At 40.2% G+C, this 20,188-nt stretch overlaps 1 protein-coding gene across 7 annotated transcripts in view; it reads right to left on the minus strand.

Moving 5' to 3' along the window:
* The window catches only part of Large1 (LARGE xylosyl- and glucuronyltransferase 1), a 464,139-nt gene that overhangs the window by 22,165 nt on the left and 421,786 nt on the right, over positions 1-20,188 (minus strand). For all 7 annotated transcript variants that reach the window (XM_075976475.1, XM_075976470.1, XM_075976476.1 and 4 more), the window contains one exon: positions 5,750-6,028. In XM_075976475.1, the coding sequence (XP_075832590.1) occupies positions 5,750-6,028 (279 nt within the window). The remainder of the gene's footprint in view (positions 1-5,749; positions 6,029-20,188) is intronic.

Genomic DNA, 20,188 nt, shown 5'->3' on the forward strand with positions numbered 1-20,188 from the left:
ACTTCTGATGAGATTCATAAGGTGACCCTTGAACTAAATAAAACAGTTAGTGGTAACACATGTGGCCTAGCACTGAATTGCCATCAGCAATTTTAAGTCTTTGTTCAATACAGACACATAGGGAAGAAACAAACACCCATTCCTATGTGCTGTGTCGCAAAACATCCTGCCCATGAGGTAAAGTTTGGAAATGGGCCACTGAGGTGAGAGAAGGGCCTGTTAACACTCAATTCATTGTGGTAAAGACTTCTCAGGAAAATCCCAGGTTATGGATGGGCAGGGCACAGTCCTCTAACCTCTCTCTTTTCACCCTTTCATTCCCTGAAAGCTGAGGGGCCTCTTCCATGATTACCAGGAAAGGACTGGTGTCTCAAACAACACCTTGCAATGAAAGTCTAATGTGCTAGAGGTTGAATTCATATTCAACCTTAACAAGGAGGCCTTCTCTTGCTGGAGAGGGAGGGTAAAATGGAGGGAAGATGGGAGAAAGAGGGGTGTCAATATCTGGACATCATATCCTGGGCAGCTAGAAACCCCAGAGTAGTTAGGCAAGGTCTGAGGGACCTGTTAGACGCTGCTTCAAGTCTTATGGCTGCAAGGTCTCCAGACTCAAACCTGCTATTTTGCCTCTCCAAGCCTTAAAGGCCCATGATGTAACACAGGGTAGCTCCACATGATTTTGAGGATTATATGTGCATCTTAAAAAGACAATATGTATATACTTCCCTGCTCCCATATCCATCCTCCCTTTATCCCAACCATCCCATTCCCCCAAGCTCTCCCCATTCTCCCCTTCTCACTTTTCTCTCCCTAATTAAGGGAGCCATTTTAGGGTTGGCAAGAGCCTTGACTCTAGAGGGGTTCCCAGGGGTCCAGAGATGTACCCAAATAGGTCCTTGGGCAGCTGAGGAGAGAGAGCCTGAAATGGGCTGATCCTATAGCCATACTAATGAATATCTTGCATATCACCATAGAACCTTCATCTGGCGATGGATGGAGATAAAGACAGAGACCCACGTTGGAGCACTGGACTGAGCTCCCAAGGTCCAAATGAGGAACAGAAGGAGGGAGAACATGAACAAGGAAGTCAAGACCGCGAGGGGTGCACCCACCCACTGAGACGGTGGGGCTGATCTAATGGGAGCTCACCAAGGCCAGCTGGACTGGGACTGAAAAAGCATGGGATAAAACGAGACTCTCTGAACATGGTGGATAATGAGGGCTGATGAGACGCCAAGAAAAAGGGCACTGAGATTTGATCCTACTGCATGTACTGGCTTTGTGGGAGCCTAGCCTGTTTGGATGCTCACCTTCCTAGACCTGGATGGAGGGGGGGAGGACCTTGGACTGCCCACAAGGCAGGGAACCCTGACTGCTCTTTGGACTAGAGAGGGAGGGGGAGGGAAGGGGGTGTGGGAAGTGGAGGGAAGGGGGAAAGAAAAGGGAGGCAGGGAGGAGGCAGACATTTTTAATAAAAAAAAGAAAAAATTGATCTTGAAAAAAAAAGACAATATGTAAAAGCATCTCTAGGGATGTGTGGGGTCCAGCAGGCACTATCTTAGACACAGAGGAAATCCATGCTGACAAATGACAGTAAGAAAAGGGCCCTTTAACAATGTTATTGAATCACGTATACCCAGTGACTTTACTTTTCTCTCATGTACAATTTTGAACTATATGAACTCTACAGTCCCTTTCAATTCGTATTGTTTATGATGTTGCAGTAAATGTAATTCCCTATAGAGCTACCCAGACTTATACCAGTGTACTCCTTTCTGCCCTGCTATGTATGGATAGGTAGAAAAGGTTACTGGAAATTTGTTGCGGGAGGTCCTTCCGCTCCTCCAGCCAATAGCAGCTGAAATACCAGCCCATCGGGGCATGGTCTCTCTCCCTTTAAAAAAGCGGCCACTTTCCTTCTGTCTCTCTCTTACTTCCTGCTCTGCTTCCAGTAACTAGACTCCCTTCCTGACTGCGCAGAGGACTGTTGTCTGGGACGGTGATCTGTAAGTTTTTTCCCCCTTTAAATAAATAACCATTCTATTAATCATAATTCCAAACTGGTGTGGGATTGTTGTTTCTTAGACCTTCGCCTTCATCTGGCCCCCAACGTGTGGACAACTGTATCCACATAAAGCCTGAGACAGCTTGGGAAGTAATTCTAGAACAAAATGAAAGCATTGCTCCTGATTTCTTGGTAGCAGCAATTTCTCAGTTCTGCTCTGCTTGTTAGAGGCAAGCAAGCGCTCTCATCTAAGAGCGGCTTCCTGACTCAGCTTTAGCTGCAAAACCCTGGAGCTATTAAGAGGTCCTGCCAAGAAACACTTAAATGGTGTTGATAAAAGCCAACTGAATGCTTGTTTGTTTTTAGCCGTAGCAGGAAAAAAGTTGTGCTGTTTTAAAATGCTGGCTTTCTGGACTGTCCTGCCAGAGCAAACTCTGACTCTTTTAAGCAGGCGGTTTGTGCGGTTTGCAAGCACAGGCTGCTGAAGCTCGCTTGCTGGCAGGGACCTTGAAATGCCATAGAGTTGTGGCGATAAACATGGCGACAGCCTGTATCTCTGCCATGAGGCTGGAAATCTAAGGAATGGGCTGGATCTAGCCGCCAAAGCCACAGCTTTAGTCCTACCATTATTGCTTGGTAAAAAAATAAAAGAAAAAAAACCCAAAAAAATATTGCTTGGTAAATTAAAGACTCATGTGGTCAAAAAAGGGACATATACAGTAAAAGAAAGATTCAAAGTCAAAGAAAAAGTTTAAATGATTTACAGTGTGTTAAAAATATATGCAAGCTAAAAGTTAAAGTTCTTAAAAGTAAAAAAAGGAAGAAAGAGAGTAGTTGGGTGTGGTAGTACACACCTTTAATCCCAACGCTTGGGAGGCAGAGGGAGATTATCCTCTGTGACTTCAAGGTGTGGTAGCACACGCCTTTAATCCCAGTGTCCAGAAGGCAGAGACAAACAGATCTCTGTGAGTTCAAGGTGTAGTAGCATATACCTTTAATCCCAATGCCTGGGAGGCAGAGACAGGTCGATCTCTGAGAGTTCAAGGACAGCCTGGTCTACAGAGTTATTCCGGATCAAAGATATATGGAGAACCTGTCTCAAAAAGCAAAAAGTTAAAAGTAAAAATAAATGAAATAAAGGTTAAAATAAAGCTGCACAAAGATGGAAAATACACAGAAAATCTTGATACTGTATGCTATTATGCTCTCCTTGAATTGTTTTAATGGTGAGGAAGGAGCAACATCTGCTAAAAGATATTTGTTTATAAATGCTGCTGAACTAATCCAACATAGATATTTTGAAAATACCTTAACTTCAGAATTTGGATCGAAGGATACGATACTTTGGAAAAGAGATTCTTTTGTTTTCACAGATGATGAAACCCTGTGGATTGCGTCTATCCCAATATGGTATGATAGACCACGCCCTCCTGAAAGGTTGCTGTGAACACCTTCAGAAAATTACTTCTCTCAAATGCCAAATGAGATAAACCTGGCACACAGGTTATACCATGAAAGAACTAAATAACAGCGCCCCCATACATCACGAAGCAGTTTGGAGAGAAAAAACTGAGCCCATATTCCCAAATATTATTTAATGTTCTTTTACATTTAAAGGGAGATATGATATATATATATATATATATATATATATATATATATATATATATATGAATAATTTGCATTGGTATGGATTTTAAGGTCAATTTTGTTATATGTATATGTGTTTCTGCTCTTGATTGAGGTATTGTGACTTGTAGTTCATTTTAAAAATGTAATGTATAGCCAGGCGGTGGTGGCACATGTCTTTAATCCCAGCACTCGGGAGGCAGAGGCAGGCAGATCTCTGTGAGTTCGAGGCCAGCCTGGTCTACAAAAGCTAGTTCCAGGACAGGAACCAAAAAAGCTACGGAGAAACCCTGTCTCGAAAAATCCACAAAATAAAATGTAATGTATAATTAGGAAATATAGGTTGCTAATGGGTAATCATCAATAATAATAAAGCTTGTAGTCATGTTAGTTAGATTTTCTAGATATATAGAGATATATTTCAGTTAGATAGGCATTCTTCATATCTTTCAAAGACTATAGAATATGGCATTTTAAATGTTTTAATAACTCAGGGTTTTTCATGACAATGAGACACTCTGCTCCTGGCAGCACCAATCTATTTCAAGATGAAGATGGGCATCGAAGAGGATACTTATGGAGTTTGATAGCCATTTGGGGGCAAGAAACTGCTCTTGCCTGGACTGTTGCATAAACTGGACAGAAAGAACCTGCAGAGAGAGGACTGCTGAACTTGCCTAAAGGTGAGATGATCTTTCGGGGTTCCTGATTTATGAAAGAGTCTGTGAGACATTCTGCAGGACACAGCAGATAGTGACTGAACTGCCTTTGAAATTTCCTGTTTCATGGAAATGTCTGCTGGAAACTATGGGCCTGTAGGCTGAAGATGGATGCCCCAACGGTACAGAGGAACTTTGGGTGACTGTCCAGGCAGCGAGATGTCTCTGTTATTTCTAGAGTTTGGTTAGGTAATATTGTATCCTTCTCGCGTCTTTGATGGAGTTAAAGAACATATAGATAGTTATAGTTTTCCTTAGTTATGATAAAAGATAAAGTAGATGTAAATATTGTAACTGTAATTCTCGCTTGATAACTGTTTTGTTATATGTAATTTTGCTATGTTAAAGTTAAAGCCTTTCGTTTTTGTTTAAACAGAAAAAGGGGAAATGATGGAGGAAGGTCATTGGCTAATAAAGAAACTACCTTGGCCCATCTGATAGGGCAGAATTTAGACAGGAGGAGTAAACAGAACAGAATGCTGGGAGGAAGAGGAAGTGAACTCAGAAATCATGCAGCTCCTCTCAGAGCCAGACGTGATGCAGTCAGCCACCAAATCAGACATGCTGAATCTTTCCTGGTAAGCACACCTCATGGTGCTACATAGATTATTAGAAATGGGTTAAGAGGCTGAAACTAATGGGCCAGGCAGTGTTTAAAAGAATACAATTTGTGTGTTGTTATTTCGGGGTATAAGCTAGCCAAGCGGCCAAGAGCCGGGCTGTGGGAAGAGGCCCGCAGCTCCTACAATAGAAATTCATATGGTTCTGAGATTAGGTGTCCTGTGCTATGACTCCCCAGCTCCCTCTCCTCTAGTTATGCAACATAGAACAGCATCTTCCAGTCTTGTTCAGCAGCTTCCCATTTGTAAAATGAAGACAAAAATATGATCTGTGGCATGGACCACGAGAGGAGGAAACAGAATGAGATCTTATCTGTCAATCACTTTCTGGTACAAGTGCTTCAACATATGCTAGGCATCATAATTACTTAGGTTTGATTTAAAGAGCAGGCAGTGGTTTTTTGAGAATGGTTACAGGAAGTCTGTCTGCTGGAAAACTGGAAGAGGGGCAGGCATTTTGAACAAAAAGGATCTTTCTATACCAAAATTAAAATGTCACTATGGAAACTCAGATCCAGTCTATGCATGGAATAATAGAACTTTGTATGCATCTTCCAAACCTGTAGGGACCCTTTAACAGGGTCCTACGGAAGGCAGGAACAGTCTCTGGGCAGACCCCTTTCCCTTTTTGGGTTTCAGTTGCCCTACCTATAAAAGGTAAGTGGCAGACTGGACAATGGTTCTGACTGAGGACCTTCTGGTCTAGTTCTTCATTATCCTATGTGACTGCCAGCCTGAAGAGTGAACAGAGCAGTCAGGTCCCCTGGGGTCCTTACCTGAGGTACTCATAGAGCCCATACATGGGCAGGAAGTCAATGTCAGATAAGAACACGTAGGGTGTGCTGATGTGCTTCATAGCCACATTGCGCAAGAGGTTGACAGGATAGAACTGACCCTCCTTATACACGATGTGGTAGCCCACATTGTGGCGGCTCATGAGCACCTCGGATCCCTGGGCATAGCGGAGGAACTGCTGGGCTTCAGCATCAGACAGGTAGAGGGCCAGGCTGATGGGCCCCTCCCAGTGCTTACAGATGGCCTCTAGCATCTGGAGTCTGGAAAAGAAGGGAAGAAAGCAGCATCAGCATACCACCTCTGAGTCTCTGCCTCTAGCATGTCCTGGACAATCAGATGCAAATCCAAATCTCTTGACTAAATATGACTAAGTCCCTTACCAGTAAAGCAGACACAACACCTACCTTGTTGATCTTACTCTTCCTCTACTTGCAACTGATTGCATGACACATTTCCCATTTTAAGCCTCATATTCATCTCCACTCACTCTAAGCTTAAGATTCATCCTCAAAGATGCTATGACTTGGCTGGGTTTTCTACCCAAGATTCATATATTGAAAGTCAGGTCCTCTGTGTGGTGGTATTGAGACTTTTAAGAGATGGGACTGAGGGAAGGTAGCTCCGTCATTTGGGGTGCTACACTTACAAAGGATGAATGTAGCTCTCATTGGATCTCAGTTAATTCTCACCAGCATGGGTTATTAAAAATGACTCCCTTTGCTTCCTTTCTCACCAAAGATCTTGCCTTATTTTGGAAGTCCACTATTTTTCATTTAATAAACAGGTGAAGGTGGGCACCTTTACTTGCAGCACTCGAGAGACAGAAGCAGGTGGATCTTTGTGAGGTCAAGGTCTGTTTGGTCTACAAAATGAGTTCCAGAAAAAACAGATGAATACTTTATCTCAAAAAACTAATCTCCCAAAAATGAACATGAACACAGACAGACAGACAAACAGACAAGACACACACACACACACACACACACACACACACACACACACGTTCTTGATTCCCTTTCTAGATGAAGCTGTTTTACTTCCTGCTTCTTTGTCATGTTTTGACAGCAAAGGGGGCCCTATGGTTCCTAACATTCACATGCATTTCTGTTCCCCTTGTCAAACACCTAGTTCACTAGAGTCTAAGCAGGTGCTACATTTTGGATTTACAGCTTCTAATGCTGTAAAGTAAATAGATTTCTTTATAAGCATTTAGCCTCAGATATATTGTCATGGCAAAACAGAATAAATATTGCAAAATAAATGGACTGTATATGTGTGGGATTATAGCATAAGGTCTGAACTCTTCTATCCCAAATGCCTATTCTTTCTCAGCAAAGACTTAAAAAAAAGATTGTGGGCCTCCTAAAACATTGACCATCTCCAGAAACTTGGTCCAAAACAACACTCAAATAAGCAACAAAATGAGAAATAACTATAATTATTGACATATTCTAGTGTGCTAAACACCTTCCAGCATTCTCCCAGCACAGTTGTACAACTTGTTGTTGAAAGCTATGAGACTCCAACTTTATTTGTGAACTTATTGCCCTGATATATAGATATAGAGAGAGATATAGACATTTACCTTAATGGGGGCTTGGAGTGGGTGAGAAAGTAATAAAATTAGTGTTTGGTGAAAGTAACAGAAAAAAACACAGGGACAATGGAGACACAAGTGTATGTGGGGTACCTAGGGTGGTGCCATATTCAGTTTTCAGAATTTCCTGCTCCTGGAAGCCCTGAGCAACTTGGCAAAGCTAAGCTAGGCCTGGTGGCTAAGCATGCCTTAATTCAGGAGGCAAAGGTAACTGCTGTAAGATCGAGGCTAGCCTATGGGCACAATAGCCCAGTCAGCCTGGCTCCAGAGTGAGATGCCATCTCTAAAAAACCAAAAACCAGACTAAACAAAAACAAACACATTAAACAACTTTGCAGGGCTGCTGTGAAGAGCTAAGGGGATGGAGGAGTCACACGCAGTTCAAAGAAAGAACAGCAACAACAAAGGTGTCTCCAACGGGAATGAGGCAGCAAGCAGATTTGGCAATCAATCATGAAGATTCTATTTCAAAGGCATCAGACCATCAGAAGGGTCTGGTGTATAAAGCCTGTGCAAAAGACACAGCAAAAGCCTATTTCTGTGCTTTTTCTCCTGCTCAGCAAGAGGTACCCATGTAATCAATAGTCTCCCTGTCAGAGTACCTGCTTTATTGGGGCAATTACCAAGAAATCGATTTTGTGCATAGAAATGCATGGAAACAAAAAGGGAACAGACATACCTGCCTCTGTTCAATGTCATTCACCCTGAACTTTGAAACTTTCTTTCAGTGATTCTATCAGTGGATACTGCCCTGATCAGCTGCTTCTTTTACTGGGAATGATTAAGAGGCTCACCACCTTTGTGTTTTCTGTCCCATTAACCACAGCCAATAAAATGCGATTTACAGGCTGCTGAACTTGTGGGTCCATTTCTGAAGCAGGCTCCTGCTTTTACCTGGTCCCTGAGGATCTTTCCTGATGCTTCTGTGGAGGTGAGGGGCCCTGAGCACCCACAGAGAACAATGGCTACGAAGCCTTTAAGATTTGAAAGCAAATCCTCCTGTGTAGATAGAAGTGCTGCTGGAGGCATGGGAAGCAGGATGTGTGTTTGATTTGAGAGAAGATGGTTTAACTCTGTCTGGTTTTGAATCTGCATTTTATAAGCTAAGCAGCAGGCCCCATCTGGTACAACCTTACTCCAAGATCTGTGAAGGTTTTCGAATGAAAATATAGTCAGAGTACTTAACATTCTCAGGAGAAAGGTGCTGTTGACACATAAAGAAGATGGTTGATGGAGGAAGGTCATTGGCTAATAAAGAAACTGCCTTGGCCCATTTTATTGGTTAGAACATAGGTGGGTGGAGTAAACAGAACAGAATGCTGGGAGGAAGAGAAAGTGAGCTCAGACTCGATAGCTCTGCTCTCTGAGGCACACACAATGAAGCTCCGACCCAGGATAGACATAGGCTAGAATCTTCCCATAAGCGCACCTTGGGGTGCTACACACATTATTAGAAATGGACTAGTCCAGGAAAGTTAGCCGAGAAGAGGCTAGATATAATGGCCCAAGCATTGTTTAAAAGAATACAGTTTGTGTGTTGTTATTTCTGGTAAAGCTAGCCAGTGGCGGGAGCTGGGTGGCGGAATGCAACCCCCAGCTCCCTACTACAGATGGTGCCAAATGTTTTCAGGAACCTTAGTGAGGAACAATTGCCTCATCTAGCCTCTTCTTCCCCAGAGCTGACCTTTCAGCAAGGATATGTAAGCTGAAAAACTGAGCTTCCCAGCAAGGACAATGATAGTATAAAAGGTGATACTGTAATGAACTTCTTACTACCTGCTGCTAGTAAGGTGCCAGCCAATTGGTAGCTGTTATCATATTTAATATTCATAGTGAATATCAAGTGAAAGAAAGGAAGTGATTCTGTGAGTCAAGCAGCTGTAAATTAGAAGGGTGGCTGGCAGGACCCATGCATCACCTGGGAGTACACAGGAGTGTAGTGTTTTTATTATACAGTAAGTACTGTTGAGCTGCTTGCTGTAATATAGATCCAGCAAGAAGATTCTGCTCTGTCGATAGTCCATGATTCCCCAGAAGGATGTCTGGTTCTGGGTTTTTTCTTTCATGGTCTTATTGATGTTGCTACAGGGATTTCCATGGTCGTTTGGCCACAGGAGATTAATGAGAGGATGGAGAACAATTCCTCTGGGGAATTGTGAAAAGATGAAACTAATGGGAATACTATGGAAATAGATAAAAGTTCCTATGTTTCTTTACTCCTACTCAGCATAATTTTATGACTACCCCAACTGCTGTAAAAAAAATTGCTTCATTTGAACCTACTAAGGAATACTTAATGTGTCCTGTTGATTATATGAGAGGCACTGATTCCAGGAAATATTTCTTGGATAGATGATATTAGGAAATCTTTTGCACACTGGCAACTGAAAATTGGGAACATCTGATTACCCAGAGAAGGTTTAAAGTCTACATTTAGGCCTAAAATACCTGCTATAAGATCAAAGGGACATGAGGAAGGTGTACTTATAATTAAACCTAAAAAACTTAATGCTTACTATGCTACATGGTGCAAAAACTACACCAGTCCTCTTGAAGAATGAAAGTTCTAAGTTTGTTTCTTAAGACTCAATGTCTAGTACCTTGAAACCAGAAAAGACAGCTGGACAGAATATTTTAGTTAGAATAAAAAGACAGAATCACCTGCTAACCTCAGAGGCCAGCTGTTTCCTGCCTGACCTGCCAAGACAGGTGGTGCTCTTTGAGTGTAGAATTCATGATCTGTGACTAACTTTTGTTTCTCAGACATGGAGGAAAAAACTAGGTAGAAGGATTGGGGAATATTTTGATGTATCTTGAAAGTTCTTGAGACTTATGTAAAAATCCATGTTTTACATGCCTTGTTGTACATAATGGTTTCATTATTAGAAGGACAAATAAAAGGGGTCCTCTCTTAAAAAGACAGAGTGTGTATAATCAACACATCACTGTGCATGTCTCCATTCTTTCCACACTAACTCCATAACTCCTATTTGGGATGCTGGCATGTGGTGCCCAAATGTGGACTTTATACTCAAGTCTGTTTAATGCAAATTTTGACCAAAATCCAGGGAACTAGCCAAAGGATAGGTTCTAGGATCATAACCAACAAGCCATGTATTTCATTCACCTTGCCTGCGTCCCAAATAAGAATGTGTGTTAGTTTCTTTTCTTGCTGATTTGAATAATAGCTGACAAAAAAAAAAAAACCTTAAGGGAGTCAGGGTTTATTTTGGCTCACAATTTTTGAAATGGTATAGTCCATCACGGTTGGAAAGCCAAAGTGACAGGAGTGTGAGGCTGCTATTACATGATGTCTGCAGGCAGGAAGCAGAGAGGAGAGAGGAACTTCTGCCCCCAGTGATCCTTTTCTCCACAAGGTTCTACCACCTAAAGCTTCTATAACCTTCCAAAACAGCACCAATAGCTGGGACCAAGTGTTTAGCCATTTGAGCCTATGGGAAACATTTTACATTCAAACCACAGTAAATGTGTTCTTTTCATGCTCTCAGTCTCTATTCCTTTCCCTTCCTTTATTTTCTCTGACTCTGCCACAAAGGTCTATGTTTCTCTCATGGCTGTTGTTATTCATTCATGCCTGGTCCTTAAAGAGTATCCACCCCTATACAGTATCAATCACACAAAGCTCTGTGCATCTTTTTGATCCCTGAGCTGGAAAGATGAGATAGTCAGAAGAGGCAGATCTGGGCAAACCCAATTTTTTTGTTTTTGTTTTTTTTTATTGAGCTCTACATTTTTCTCTGCTCCCCTCCCTGCCTCTCCCCTCCCCAAAGGTCCCCACACTCACAATTTATTTGGGAGATCTTGTCTTTTCATACTTCCCATGTAGATTAGATCCATGTAAGTCTCTCCTAATGTCCTCATTGTTGTCTAAGTTCTCTGGGATTGTGGTTTGTAGGCTGGCTTTCTTTGGTTTATGTTTAAAAACCACCTATGAGTGAGTACATGTGATAACTGTATTTCTGTGTCTGGGTTACCTCACTCAAAAAAAAATGTTTTCTAGAGCCATCCATTTTCCTGCAAAATTCAAGATGTCGTTTTTTTCCTGCTGTGTAGTACTCCATTATGTAAATGCACCATATTTTCCTTCTTCAATCTTCAGTCTAAGGGCATTTAGGTTGTTTCCGGGTTCTGGCTATGACAAACAAAACTGCTATGAACATAGTTGAGCATCCTTTGGCTACATATATACCCCAAAGTGGAATTACTGGGTCTCGAGGAAGGTTGTTTCCTAATTTTCTGAGAAATCGCCACACTGACATCCAAAGTCGTTGTACCAGCTTGCATTCCCACCAGCAATGCAGAAGTGTTCCCTTTTCCCTACAACCTCTACAGCATAAGTTGTCATCAGTGTTTTTGATCTTGGCCATTCTTGCAGGTGTAAGATGAAATCTCAGAGTTGTTTTGATTTGCATTTCTCTGATGACTAAGGATGTTGAACATTTCCTTAAGTGTCTTTCAGCCATTTTAGATTCTTCTGTTGAGAGTTCTCTGTTTAGATCTGTACTCCATTTTTAAAAATTGGATTATGTGTTCTTTTGGTGTCCATTTTTTTTTGAGTTCTTTGTATTTTAGAGATCAGACCTCTGTCTGATGTGGGGTTAGTAAAGATATTTTCCCATTTTATATGCTGTCGTTTTATCTTGTTGACCATGTTCTTTGCTTTACAGAAGCTTTTCAGTTTCAGGAGGTCCCATTTATTAATTATTTCTCTAAGTGTCTGTGCTGCTGGGATCATATTTAAAAAGTGGGTTCCTGTGCCAATGCATTCAAGTGTACTTCCCAGTTTCTCTTCTATAAGGTTCAGCGTGGCTGGCTTTATGTTGAGGTCTTTGATCCATTTGGACTTCAGTTTTGCACAAGGTCTATTTTCATTCTTCTACATGTTGATATCCAGTTATGCCAGCACCATTTGTTAAATATGCTTTCATTTTCCATTTGATATTTTTTTGCTTGTTAAAAATCAGGTGTTTGTAGGTGTGTATTACTATCTGGGCCTTCTATTCAGTTCCATTGGTTCTCCGGTCTGTTCTTATGCCAATACCAGGCTGTTTTCAGTACTATAGCTCTGTATTAGAGTTTGAAGTCAGGGATTGTGACGCCTTCAGAAGTTCTTTTATTGTACAAGATTGTTTTAGCTATCCTTTTTCCTTTTTTTTTTTTTTTTTTTGCTTTTCCACATGAAGATGAGTGTTGTTCTTTTCAGGTCTATGATAAATTTTGCTGGGATTTTGATGGGCATTGCATTGAATCTGTAGATTGCCTTTTTTACTATGTTAATTCTGCCTACCAAGAGATGGAAGATCTTTCCACTTTATGGTGTCTTCTTCAATTTCTTTCTTCAAAGATTAAAAAGTTCTTGTCATACAAGTCTTCCACTTGCTTGGTTAGAGTTACTCTGAAATATTTTATGCTATTTGTGGCTATTGTGAAAGGTGTTGTTTCTTTCATTTCTTTCCCAGCCCTTTTATCATTTGTGTAAGGAGGGCTATTGATTTTTTTGAGTTAATCTTGTATCCTGCTACATTAATGAAAGTGTTTATGAGTTGTAGAAATTCCATGGTAGAAATTTTGGGATCAGTTATATAAACTATCATATCATCAGCAAACAGTGAGAGTTTGACTTCTTTTATGATTTGTATCCCCTCGATCTCCTTTTGGTGTCTTATTGTTCTTGCTAGGATTTAAGAACTATATTGAATAGATATGGAGAGAGTGGACAACCTTGTCTTGTTCCTGATTTCAGTGGAATTTCTGGGAGTTTCTCTCCATTTAGTTTGATGTTGGCTGTTGGCTTGCTGTATATTGCCTTAATTATATTTAGGTATGCTCCTTATGTACCTGCTTTCTCCATGACCTTTATCACGAACAGATGTTGTATTTTGTCAAAAACATTTTTGGCATCTAATGAGATGATCATATAGTTTTTATATTTCAATATGTTTATATGGTGGATTACATTGTTATATGTTGAACCATTTCTGCATCTCTGGGATGAAGCCAACTTGATTGTGGTAGATGATGGTTATGATGTGTTCTTGGATTAGATTTGCCAGTATTTTATTTAGTATTTTTGCATCAGTGTTCATGAGTGAGATTGGTCTTTAATTCTCTTTCATAGTCTTTCTGTGGTTTGGGTAGTAGGGTAATTGTAGCCTCATAAAAAAAGTTTAGCAATGTTCCTTCTGCTTCTATTTTGTGGAATAATTTGAGGAGTATTGGTATTAGTTCTTCTTTGGAAGTCTTGTAGGATTCTGAGCTGAAACCATCTGGTCCTGGGCTTTTTTTTTGGTTGGGAGACTTTTGGTAACTGTTTCTATTTCTTCAGCAGTTATAGGTCTATTTAATTTGCTTATCTGGTCTTGATTTAATTTTGGTAAGTTACATTTATTAGTAAAGTTGTCCATTTCGTTTAAGTTTTTCAATTTTGTGGAGCACAGGCTTTTGAAATATGACTTGATGATTCTCTGTATTTCCTCCGTGTCTGTTGTTATGCTCCTGTTTTCATTTCTGATTTTGTTAATTTGGACATTCTTTCTGCCTTTTGGTTAGTTTGGATAAAGGTTTGTCTATGTTGTTGATTTTCTAGAGGAACCAACTCTTTATCTCATTGATTCTTTGTATTGTTATCTTTGTTTCTATTTTGTTGATTTCAGCTCTCAATTTGATTATTTCCTGCTGTCTAGTTCTCTTAGGTGAGTTTGCTTCTTTTGGTTTTAAAGTTTTCAAATGTTCTGTTAACTCACTAGTGTGGAATTTTTCCAGCTTCTTTATGTAGGCATTTACTGCTATGAACATTCTTCTTAACACTGCTTTCGTTGTGTCCCATAAATTTGGGTATGTTGTGTGGTCATTTTCATTGAATTTTAGGGAGTCTTTAATTTCTTCCTTGACCCATTGATGATTCAGGTGAGCATTGTTTAATTTCCATGTTTTTGTGGGCTTTCTGGAATTAGTATAGGTGCTGACTTCTAGGTACATTTGTTATCCCATTTTTTTTTATTTGTTGAGGTTTGTTTTGTTAGCGAATATGTGGTCAATTTTGAGAAGGTTCCATGAGGTGTTGAGAAGAACACATATTCTTTTATGTTTGGATGGAATGTTCTATATATGTCCATTAAATCCATTTGAGTCATAACATCGGTTAGTTCTCTTATTTCTCTGTTCATTTTTTTGTCTGACTGACCTGTCCACAAGGAACATACCTAAACATAATAAAGGCAATATACAGCAAGCGAACAATAACATCAAACTAAATGGAGAGAAACTCAAAGAGATCCCACTGAAATCAAGAACAAGACTAGGTAGTCCACTCCCTCCATATCTATTCAATATAGGCCTTGAGGTTCTAGCTAGAGGAATAAGACAACAAAAGGTCAAGGGTATGCAAATCGGAAAAGAAGCCAAATTCTCACTATTTGCTGATGATATGATAGTTTACACAAGCTATGTAAACTTCCAAAAAATTCTACCAAGGAACTTCTACAACTCATATACATTTTCAGTAATGTAGAAAGGTACAAGACAAATTAAAAAAAATCAGTAGCCCCCCCTTTACACAGATGATAAATGGGCTAAGAGAGAAATCAGAGAAATATCACCCTTAACAATACCATAAAATATCACAAAGTAACTCTAACCAAACAAGTGGAAGACCTGTATAAAAAGAACTTTAAGCCTTTGAAGAAAGAAATTGAAGAAGACATCAGAAAGTGGAAAGCTCTCCCATGATCTTGGGTAGGTAGAATTAATACAGTAAAATGGCAGTCTTAACAAAAATAATGCCTATCAAATTCTAATAAAGTTCTTCAAAGACATTGAAAGAATAGTACACAACTTTATATTGAAAAGCAAAAATCCAGGATAGCCAAAACAATCCTGCACAATAAAGACATCACAATTCCTGACTTTAAACTCTACTACAGAGCTACAGTACTGAAAACAGCCTAGTATTGGCATAAAAACAGACAGGAGAATGAATGGATTCAAATCAAAGACCCAGATATTAATCCACACACCTATGAACACATGATTTTTTTACAAAGAAGGAAAAAATATAAAGTGGAAAAAAGAAAGCAAATTTAACAACTGATGCTGGTTGTTAAGATGTGCAAGAATGAAAATAGATCCATATCTATCACTGTGTACAAAACTCGAGTCTAAATGGATCAAAGACCTCAATAAAAAGCCAATCACACTGAACCTCAAAGAAGGGAAAGTAGGAAGTACACTTGAATGCATTGGCATAGGAGAACACTTCTTAATATAACCCCAGTAGCACAGACACTTAGAGAAAAACTTAATAAGTGGGAACTCCTGAAACTGAGAAGATTCTGTAAGGAAAGGACACAGTTAACAATACAAAATGGCAGTCTACTGAATGGGAAACGATCTTCTCCAACTCCACATCAGACAGAGGACTGATCTCTAAAATATACAAAGAACTCAAGAAATTGGTCATCAAAAGAAGAAAGACTCCAATAACATAAAATGAGGTAAAGACCTAAACAGAGAACTTTCAACAGAGGAACATAAAATGGCTGAAAGACACTTAAGGAAATGCTCAACATCCTTAGCTATCAGAGAAATGCAAATCAAAACAACTCTGAGATTCCATTTTACACCTGCAAGAATGGCCAAGATCAAAAACACTGATGACAACTTATGCTGAAGAAGATGTGAGGTAAACAAAACACTCCTCCATTACTGGTGGGAGTGAAAACTGGTTTGCAAACTGGTTTGGATATCAATATGGTGATTTCTCAGATAATTAGGAAACAACCTTTCTCAAGACTCAGCAATACAACTTTTGGGTATATACCCAAAGGATTCTCAATTGTACCAGAAGGACATGTGCTCAACTATGTTCATAGCAGCATTGTTTGTCATAGCTAGAACCTGTAAACAACCTAAGTGACCCTGAGTATAGAATGCATAAGGAAAATGTGGTACATTTACATAATGGAATACTACACAGCAGAAAAAAATGACACCTTGAAATTTCAGGGCAAATGGATGAATCTAGAAAACATCCTATTGAAAGAGTAATATCACAAGTGGCTTTTAGACATAAAGCAAAAAAAAAAAGGCTATAATTTACAATCCTAGAGAACCTAGGCAACAACTAGGACTCTAAGAGAGACAAACATGGATCTAATCTACATGGGAAGTAGATAAAGACAAGATCTCCTGAGTAAATTGGGAGCATGGGGACCATGGAAGAAGGTGGAAGGGGAAGATAGAGAAAAGGAGGGGAGCAGAGAAAAATCTATAGCTCAATAAAATCAATAAAAAAATAAAAACTACAATGTTGTCAGTCTGGGGAAAGTGTTAAAGTTGTAAACATTTGTGCATTCCTAATGTGACTGTGCCATTTTTATGATGAAAGAGTCAAGTTTTAGAGAGTATTTGCCTAAAACAGGACGAACCAGCCCAGAAGATGGCTCTAGACACTCGATGAAGCTCTGCCTTTCTGTTCTAAGTTTTCCCCAATTCACCACAGTGCCCATAACTGCTTTCTGCTGGAGAGAACAAAGGGCTCAGGACTGGAATACTCTGATACTTGTCATAGTATCAGATTTGATCTCTGAGTTATAGGTGCAGTACAGGTGGTCAAATGTTGATGGAATTTTGATGTCAGTGTGTATATATGTTCATTGGGAATAAGAACACCCGTGGTTGATTACAAAAGCCACTTAACTCTCTCTATCTATACTTAATATTGGCACTCTCTTACAGGACTCAGGCCTGGTTGTGTGACTTGTTTTGGTTCATGGGACATTAAGAAAATTGATGTTAGAAGCATCAAAATTTGTTAAGGCACTTGGATTTGAGCTTCAACACTCTTGAAATCCTGTGACACTCCACTTCCTCATTTTGTGACTAAAAATATATTACCTGGCTTGATAATGAGCCCATGGCCTTTAGCAGACATTCTTAGATAGCAGCAGACAGAGGGACCCATAGACCCTGAGAACAAATGGCTGATCATGGAATAGTGAGCTCATCATGATGGTCAGCTGAAACTGCTACGATTTGGACTAGTTTATTAAGTAGCAAAAACATCTGATTGGATTTTCTGAGATAATGGTAGGAAGTGCATGGTATAAAGCTGGATGTTCAGCAGGTACTCAGTCTCTGACAGCTATAATTTCCTCATTTCTGCTTTTTTAAGCAAGCCTTATCTAACAATTTTATCAGTGTTCCTGGGTTTCTAGACAGACAAGGCTCCTCCACTTCAGGGGTGCATGTACCAATAGTGGAGAATACAATAAACAAAACAAATGGAGATGAGTTCAGATGGAACAATGCACTTGGGATGTAAGGAACAGGAACACAGAAGATTCAAGGAATAGAGACTCAGTGCAGGCCAGGAAGGGCCCTTCTGAAGTGGTAAAACTCATGACCTAAAGCTATTCTGCTTCTGCAAAACCTGTATGTACAAATCCTAACTCCAATAGTGATAACATGAGATTAAGGGTTCTTTGGGAAATAATTATGTCAGAACTGTGCATCTTTTGTGACTAGGGTTAATACCATTATAAGAGAGAATCCAAAAACTCCCCCTTGAGTAGCCCTCACTCATACTTGGGCATAATTTAGTAATTTAATTCTTGTAACTCTTCTTTGGAAAGCCCACACCCATGCACTTATTATTCCTTCTAAGAATCTGTCTTTCTTATAATCCTCATATACAAATCTGTTTTAAAATATCTTTATTAAGCAACTACTATGGTTTGTAAAGGTTCTAGAAATTCTCTTGCTCCTTATACCAACATCCTATCAATGAACATGGCTTGAAAGTATTATCCCACTTCACACTGGGAGGCTGAAAGGGGCCAAGTACCTGACTCAAATTCACACGTCTCAGAAGTGACACAGCTGGGCTCAGTGCAGGTCTTTCTTTCCCCCTTATTATCGCTAAATGCCTACTACCATGTCCTAGTTAGAATCAGTGATCAATTTGAGAATGTGTAGAGTCATCGGCAGGATTCTCAACTGAGGAATTGCCCAGATCAGATTGGTCTGCGTTCATGTCTATGACGTATTATCTTGGTTGATGATTGATATGGGATGGCCCAGCTGACTGTGGGTGGTACCATATCTACACAGGCGATCCTGGGCTGTATAAAAAAGCTAGATGAGTGTGACAGTAAGGAGCAAGTAGTATTTATTCATGATTTCTGCTTTTAAGTTCCTGCCCTTACCACCTTAATGATGAATTGTGACTTGAAACATAAACCAAATAAATCTTTTCCCTTCCTAAGTTACTGCTGATAAGACTATTATATCACAGCAACAGAAAATCAAACACATACAGAATTTTCCAGAAGGGCATTCAGATCTAGACAATGGTTCCTAGTTGACAAATGTTACAAGAGTTTCCACAGATTTATTCAACACTAATCAGAACTCTGAATGGCAAGAACTTTAACCCTATTTCATAGAAAAAAACCCCCAGAATTCTAAGATATTGAGTGAAATGCTAAAACTATCAGCAGAGGATTGATATAGAGCTCTTTGATCTGAAGCTTAGTGCCTTCTACACAGAACACACTAATGTTTTAATAAATTCTGATCACTCATGCTGCATTCAGTTCAGAAGCTTTTGAATATACATCAGGACAAAGAACTGGGCCTGCATATTCTCATGGGCATTATAACCTTAATAATTCATCATTCCCAGGTAACAGATAAGGAAACTGAGGTTTAGAAAGGCAAGATGGCTTCTGCAGAAAGTTAAGTTGAAGGTCTGAGCCATTGATTACACACAGTGTCTGCCTCCTAGGACCAGGTGTTGTGCATAGCTACACCACAAATATGTGTGTAAGCCAGAGGTCATTGTTTAGTGTCTTCCTCCACATTTCTCTCACCTCATTTTTTGAGAAAGGCACCCATTTCCATTACTTACACTCAGTGTCATTCCCAGACAGCCATGACATGGAAGTTTCCACCCATTCCATGCTTCCCCGATGGTGCTCTGTGGGCCTCTGCATGTCGAGGTTCCTGCTCCTTCATGTTTGCACATTTTGCATCCACTCATGATTAATAACAGTCTTTAAGGAACACTCATTGCATGCCAGGAACAGTGACTCACATCATTCCTGATCAATCCCAAGGCATCTTCATTTCCAGATGGGAAAGTCAGGTAGCCCAACAGACAGTGCTTTTGAAATGAGGCAGGTAAGGTGTTGTGTGATATTTTGATTGTGTTCTGACAAATAAAGCTTGCTTGGGGTCAGAGGGTGGAGCTAGCCACTAGCTGAACATATAGGTTCGGAGGACTGTAGTAGAGGATACAGGAAGTGGTAAGGCAGTGCTGAAAGAAGAGCTTGGCCCTTTTAGATGGAGGAACAGAAAAGGTAGGAAGCTCCTGGGTCCCTAATCTTTCAGGTTCTTATTACAATATTTGATTCCTTCGTTTTTACTGATTAAGATTATTTAGATAAATACATCATTTGTTGCCCAACTTTTGGAGCACAAATTCACAAAATAGTTGCCTATGGCTTTGAAGCCACCAGCACCCACTGCAGCTGCACATAGGAACTCCACGTGCTGGAGTCACCATGCTCCTTCCCACCCCTCAGGCCCTCTGAGTATGGAATTTTCCTATTGCAGCCTCTCTAGAGCAATCTCCACAAGCCCCACACTCCACAGGTCCTTGGCATCCAAATGCTACTGTGGTTAGGCCCTCACCACTGGGCAGCTTTGCCTTCGAACAGCACTGTGCTTTCACTTCCTCCCAGTCACACATGCTTTCACACATTCCCTCCATGTCCACCATTCAGATGGCTAGATCTTTGGC

The sequence above is a fragment of the Microtus pennsylvanicus genome, chromosome 6 (genome assembly GCF_037038515.1).
Source record: "Microtus pennsylvanicus isolate mMicPen1 chromosome 6, mMicPen1.hap1, whole genome shotgun sequence".
In the NCBI taxonomy this organism is placed as follows: domain Eukaryota; kingdom Metazoa; phylum Chordata; class Mammalia; order Rodentia; family Cricetidae; genus Microtus; species Microtus pennsylvanicus.